Source organism: Fundulus heteroclitus, chromosome 22 (genome assembly GCF_011125445.2).
Source record: "Fundulus heteroclitus isolate FHET01 chromosome 22, MU-UCD_Fhet_4.1, whole genome shotgun sequence".
Lineage (NCBI taxonomy): Eukaryota > Metazoa > Chordata > Actinopteri > Cyprinodontiformes > Fundulidae > Fundulus > Fundulus heteroclitus.
In genome coordinates, this window is record NC_046382.1 from 7978212 (window position 1) to 7984563 (window position 6352).

Sequence of the window (6352 nt, forward strand, 5' to 3'; positions counted from 1 at the left end):
TGTGATTGTATAAATGCAGCCGGCGGCAGCTGAGCAGTATTAAATGTGGATCCAACAGAACGGCCTGGCTCACGTCTGTCATGAGGCTATTTAGGTGTAAACAGGAACATCCAGTGGATCCTGGCCTGGTTTATCACACACCCGACCAGTCACACCTGTTTCTGTCACGCCTCTGTTCTGACGTCACAGCCAAGCTCAGGGTTCCTGCAGAACCGGGAAAAGTCAGGGATCTGCATCGATGAGTACCGGAAAATTATAACCGCGTTTCCTGACTTTATTTTCTGGCCTACTGTCTAAATCTGGTTTCTAACCATCTGGTAATCCATATTTGCAGATTCCACATCTATAGCATAGCAACAGTATATTGTGGACAGACCATCTGTAAATTCGGTTAGCCTTAGGATTTGCTTTTTAAAAGATAACAGGATGCAAAGCAAATTCTGGTAACTTGAGTCTCAGATTGTGCTGAACGTGTCGGAGACTCAACCATAAATCGCTGTTCTGCGTTTGTGAAGTTTTTGATGTTGAAGTTCTACCAAACAAAGCAAACATTTCAGGAAAAAAGACAGGATGCTGCCAACAGAGAGCAGAGAAACTCTGTCTGATGTCAAATTACAACCGTGTCAATGCAGTCAGCTGATTAGTAAATCCACTGGTAATTTTGTGTCAGTGTGAATCTGGCTGTTCTGAGGTTTTTTAAGGAACCAGTTTAAAGCGGAGTTGGGTTATAAAACATCCAAGCTTTAAACATCAAAGAGCTCCGTCCAGCAGGGCCGCGTATCATCTAGGATGAGCCGACTCCATTCTCAATACAAAGTTCACGATACGATACGATTCTCCATAAAGCTCAGCTTGACTTGATTTGACTCCAATATCGATATTTATTACTTTCAAATGAATGCTCAGTCATTCAATCAACAAAACCAGCTAAATATATTAATGTTCAATTTATTGAACACTGACATATTAACAGGGAAACAAAGTGCATTTGGATCAATGCATTTAACGTATCAGAAACCAAAAATGTGCCCAAACATTTCATTTTAGGGACGAAGGCGCTTCTAAAATCCTGTCAGCCGCTCTGCAAATTCGTCTCACTTGCTCTTCCTCACTGTGAACAGTAATGACGCGCTGTAATAACGCCACCTAGGGGTTGGGAGGTATATCGATATTGAAATCCAGAATATTGGCATTTTTAAAAACATCAATAATCTTTGTATTGATTTTTATGCGCAGCCCTACAATCCAGTCATCTGGGATGGACCAACTAATCTTCAGGTGAGGGGAGCATCAAACGGGGAAGCAGCCTCTGGGGGAGCTGCAGAGATTTACAGCTCGGGTTGGAGATAAAAGGAAAAATTGGTCCAGAAATATTCCAGTTGAGTAGTTTAGTTTTTTTTTTTTTTTTTTTTTTTTTTTTTTTTTTTTAGGTTTTCCCAAATTCTGCACTGACACGGAAAGCTCAGCTGGCCAGTTGAGATTGGACTTGCTGTTACACGTTTCCACAAAAATAAGGGATTCAAGAGCAGAAAAAAAATGCGATTTGTGTGTTTAGCTGAATTACATCACAAAGGGGAGAAAAGACATCAGTAAACGTGTTGGTGGACAAGAACTTTGGACCGATTTCACGCATTTTTGATTGAAGTTGATTTGTAAAAGAAGTAATGATCTGCTTGTCATAATTTAACTGTATGGTGGAACCACTAAAAACTGCTGAGCACCAAACAACTTTCTTTCTTTTGGTCTTCAGTTGCGCTGAGTGAAAAAATGACAGCGGTGTAATGCAGGTTTCTGAGGCTGTTCCATAAATACATGCAGTGGTCTGACGTATAGCTCAGGTTTCTTATTTTCCAACAAGAAAAAAAAAGAAGAAATACACATGAGCAGAAACAGTAAGTTATTAAATTATCAAATAATGTAAAATAAATAACCAAAAAGAAATTACAAATGTACCTTCTGGGACGCCACCAGAGGCATTTGCCTGCAGGAAGCTATTGGAGAGGAGCGTTTTTTGTATTGTTCTTGAATAAATAACAATGTATAAAAAAGTAAAACAAATGCATCAAGAAAAAAAAAAAAGACATTTAGCTCCAAAGGTGTTTATCTATTTTAAAGAGAGTTTTACAGATATGTCTGTTAGTACCAAGAGTTTCTGATGAGATCTTCTCCATGGAGTGACCTGAAGTAAATGGTAATGGGAATAAAAGCGGGCGGCTCTCTTGGACGGGTTTTACAGCTCGGTTCCGGAGCGGCGGTCCCGCACCAGGACTCCGCTGCGGGTGACGCAGAGTCCCATTCCGAGGAGGAGACGCTCCCGGGGCTCCTCGGCTCCGACGCGGCGGCGTGGTGCTGTTGGTGATGGTCCGCCATGCGCAGCGTCTCCGTCAGCGCCCAGATGTAGTTGCGGGCGAAGCGCAGCGTTTCGATCTTGGTGAGCTTTGCGTCTTCTGGCAGCGCCGGCAGGATGTCCCTCAGTGCGTCCAGGGCCGAGTTCAGGTTGTGCATCCGGTGGCGCTCCCGGTCGTTGGCCTTCATCCGGCGCCGGCCGCGCGGTCCGCCGCCCGGCTTTGACATCCTCTCTCGCCGCGCAGGCGAGTCTCCAGCAGGGTCTGTGGAGATGCCTCCAGGTTCTTGCACAGGTTTGGAAAATGTTGGAGAGAAGCTGCAGAGGGTCTCTGCATCCCGCACCGGGGGAACCGCATCCCTTGGTGTGGCAGACATCCTGCGCACAAGAGCAGATAATTACTAATGCAACATAAAAAACACCATTACGCAGGGACTTTAACGACAATTTACACCTGGGTAAAAATATATGTTTCTGTTTCCCACGATACAGAAATGCACAATCTGCATTTTTTTTTCTTTTTTTCTAAATAAGTGTCTAGACATCAACTAAAAGAGACCCAGATAGGTAGATCTATTTGCACTTACTGTTGCAGCCGCTTGCAGACAGGTAAAGAGAGCTAGAAGAGACAGGCGGTCGTCAGATCCTGTATATGTGCAGCTGACAGTGAGGGATGGATGCGCATCTTTGTCATTTTATATGGCCTTTATCTTATCTTTTTGCGCAGTGGGCGCCTGAATCAACAGCGCCCGTTAAGTGGCCAATCAGCGTTCAAGCAGCGCGTCCCCCTGAACTCTCCCTCTACCCCTCATTCTTTACTGCTTTTATTATATGCGTAATATATATAAAAAAAGGATGTAATATACCAGGTTAGATACAAATGCAATGAAATAAAATAAAATAAAACAAAGCTCTAACCATCCAAGTATTGCTGCAGGTTTTTATTAATATATTGGGTCCTGCATGCAGATGGTGGAATCTTCCAGACATTTCCAGTATTTTTATTTTATTTTTTGCTCGTGTGGTGCCACAAATAATCTAATAAATGTGCACTAAACAGATTATTTTACTGATTTCGATCGTTTTGGCCCCAATGCTCCGAGGAATTAAATAAAAAATAACAATTCGATGAGTCTCTTTTGAGAAATACATACTTAATACCTAATTAATAGATATGAATTTACTGTTTTCAGCTTTTGACACATTTATTCTCTCTAATATTTTTCTTCATATGGACAAGACATTATATATATATAACCTTCTTGTCAGTTTTTGAGACGGTGTTTGGGGTTTCAGTTTCATTTATATTTGGGTCTCATGCGACGTGTGTCTTTGTGCTTGGATCTGTTTTGTTTTTAGGTTTGCCACTGCAGCAAACGTCCAGGAACAATATGAGGGAAATGTGCCTTATGGCAAACCCTGGAGCATACATGCAACTCTTTATTAATGTGCAACGTCCTTATTTTAAATAAACCAATAAACTAAAGGACGCATATTTTACGCGCACAAAATGGTGGCACACGCTCTGCACAACGTCAACTTTCTCCTGAAATGCTCCTGACAACGTGGCAAAATAGGTTGATAAATCAACTCCAAGAGCTCATCTGCTCTAAAACGTATATAAAATATATATTTGAAGTTGGTTCAAGGTGTTATTTGTTTTCAACCCATTTGTGGTCGGGCGATATTTGTTTTTTGCGCATTGGTACAAGGTTTTAGTAAATATAACGGGGTTTCTTAAACTGTTTGTCAAATGTTCACCTTGTTATCAAAATACTGTCTTCTCTACACGTCTAAAAGGAGCAAGTTGCACTTTTTAGGTAAAAAAAAAACTGACCTATATGAGAGAGAATGTGTTTTTTAATCACACATTTGGAAACACATTCGCTTTTTGCATCAGAGCGCAAAGATTCCCCGTCGGGAGAAGGGCAATTACGCATGGGGCTTCACAGTAAACTGGATGAGATTTCACCAAACCTGCTGTGCAGACTGAAAGTACAAAGGCTCTTTTTGTGTGACGCAACAAAATCAACTCGGTTTCTGGGGTAATGGGGGGATATTCCTCTGCGCCATGACATCTCCAAAAACATACCCATTTCGGCCACAATCTGATGACGCATGGCTCTTTATGGCACGATCAGATTTTTTTAGGAGGTTAAATATTAGTGGAATGGACAACGACTTGCGGACACGTTGGAGCTTTGATTAGAGTAGACGAGGAGTGTGCCAGAGCCCAAACATGATTTACTGACAAAGAATCACAAAGAGCTCCACTTAACTTTCTGTCTAAATATGTGTTTTGGGGGGCATTCTGATAACCATATGCTTTCAATAAACTAGACAAATACACTCGTGAGATAGGAGATGGAGGCTGGCTGTTATAAAAAGGTTAAAAAAGTCCAAAGTAAACTGAATACGGCCACTTTACAAATAACCATTGGTGCCAAATCCATGTTCGGATAACTTGGACAGGTGTGCGTTTGGACCTGTGTGTCTCCCCCTTGATTTTTTTTTTTTTATCGGTGCGCCGCTGTGTCCCGCTTGTTATGCTAAGTGTGGGCAAACACGAGTGGCCATTTGCTGCGGAAATGACAGATATCGGAGCCGCTTTGGTGAGAAAGTGATTTAACAATATTTAACAATAAACTGAACAAGCTGCGGGGCAGGTGATATACCTGCCCGATGCTCCCTGATTAGGACTTCCTTTACTACTCCACTTTATACGGCTCCTTTTGCTCATTTATTAAAGCAAATCTATTTATTATTACTTTGGCAAACAGAGGAACCAGGTGGGGCTTTATTTTCGTCTTGAGCTTTTTGTTTGAAGGACGTTTTGAGGGGGACAATCAAAGTCCAACAACTCGCTGACCAGATTGTTGTCATCCCAAACCAGCAGCGGAGCCTTTCAATGCGCCCCCCTCCTCTTCTTCTGTCTGCCAAAGAGCTGCTTGGAGGGGGAGAAAGAAGAAAAAGGAAACTTCTTGAAGAGAGGAAAAACATCTTAAAAACATTTAATTGCAACCCGGATGCCATATGTACACCTCTTGTGAGACCCCCAACAATGTGGCTGGCTTTTAGAAACCATAGAGTGCGCCTTTGGAGACATGTGCGTCTTTGGAGAGGTGCGCGCGTCGTGACCAGCATGACCCCCAACACACTTTACACAAGAACTAATTCACTTTTAATGTGCTGTGGAGTTTCCTTTCACGGGCAACGCATTGTACGTCTCACTTCAGCTTTTAAAGGTAGTGTACACCAATTACAGTGGAATAGCTACTTCTCAGAGACGGTTTGTCTTTTTGTTGGACGGATTGGACATTTAAGACACAAATGGGGCAAGTTGCTTCTTTTCACCCCCAAATTTGCTTAAGAATATTTATTTTCTTTGAATTTGATGGCTCATTTATGACGTGGCATCCATCAAATAAGCAGGATACATGTGAATTTTATGCAGAAAATAAAACATTTTACAAGTTTTAAACTAACAAATTATTCTTACTGACAAAACCTTTGACTCACTAAGATTGGAAATGCTTATTTTTTCCCCTAAAAGTATCTTTTAAAATAAGTCTACATACTTAAATTGCCTTGCAAAGGCATGTTTACCCCTTGAACATTTAACACATTTCGTCTCATAATGACCACAAACTTAAGTGTTTTTCTTTCTTTTTTTTAAGGGGGGATTCTGTGTTAAAGACCAACACAAAGTAGGAGGCATAGCTGTGCCCTCTCTACTGTGATTTCCATAAATAAAATGCAGCGCAACAAACAGCCTGCAGCACTTATATACTTAGGAATTTACAAGTGTGTCGTTTAATCTCAGTTTGAATACAGCTGCTGTGTGAAGGTTTGTTAGAGGGCGTTAGGGAACAATCAGCATCATGAAGCGGCAGCAGACGGGTCAGGGAGAAAGTTGTGGAGAAGTTTAAACCAGGGCAAGGTTATAAAACAACATGTTGAGCTTTGAACATCTCCCAGAGCTCTGTTCCATCCATCATCCAGAAAACA

The 6352-nt window shown here is 41.7% G+C and overlaps 1 protein-coding gene across 1 annotated transcript; it reads right to left on the reverse strand.

Annotated features, from left to right (window-relative positions):
• Window positions 1-2128: 2128 nt before the first annotated feature.
• Window positions 2129-3009, reverse strand: neurog3 (neurogenin 3). The gene is made up of 2 exons (XM_012850187.2): window positions 2932-3009; window positions 2129-2722 (listed from the first exon to the last, which is right to left on the reverse strand). The coding sequence occupies exon 2, from the start codon at window positions 2719-2721 to the stop codon at window positions 2137-2139; it is 585 nt and encodes a 194-aa protein (XP_012705641.2). The 5' UTR covers window position 2722; window positions 2932-3009; the 3' UTR covers window positions 2129-2136.
• Window positions 3010-6352: the final 3343 nt, after the last annotated feature.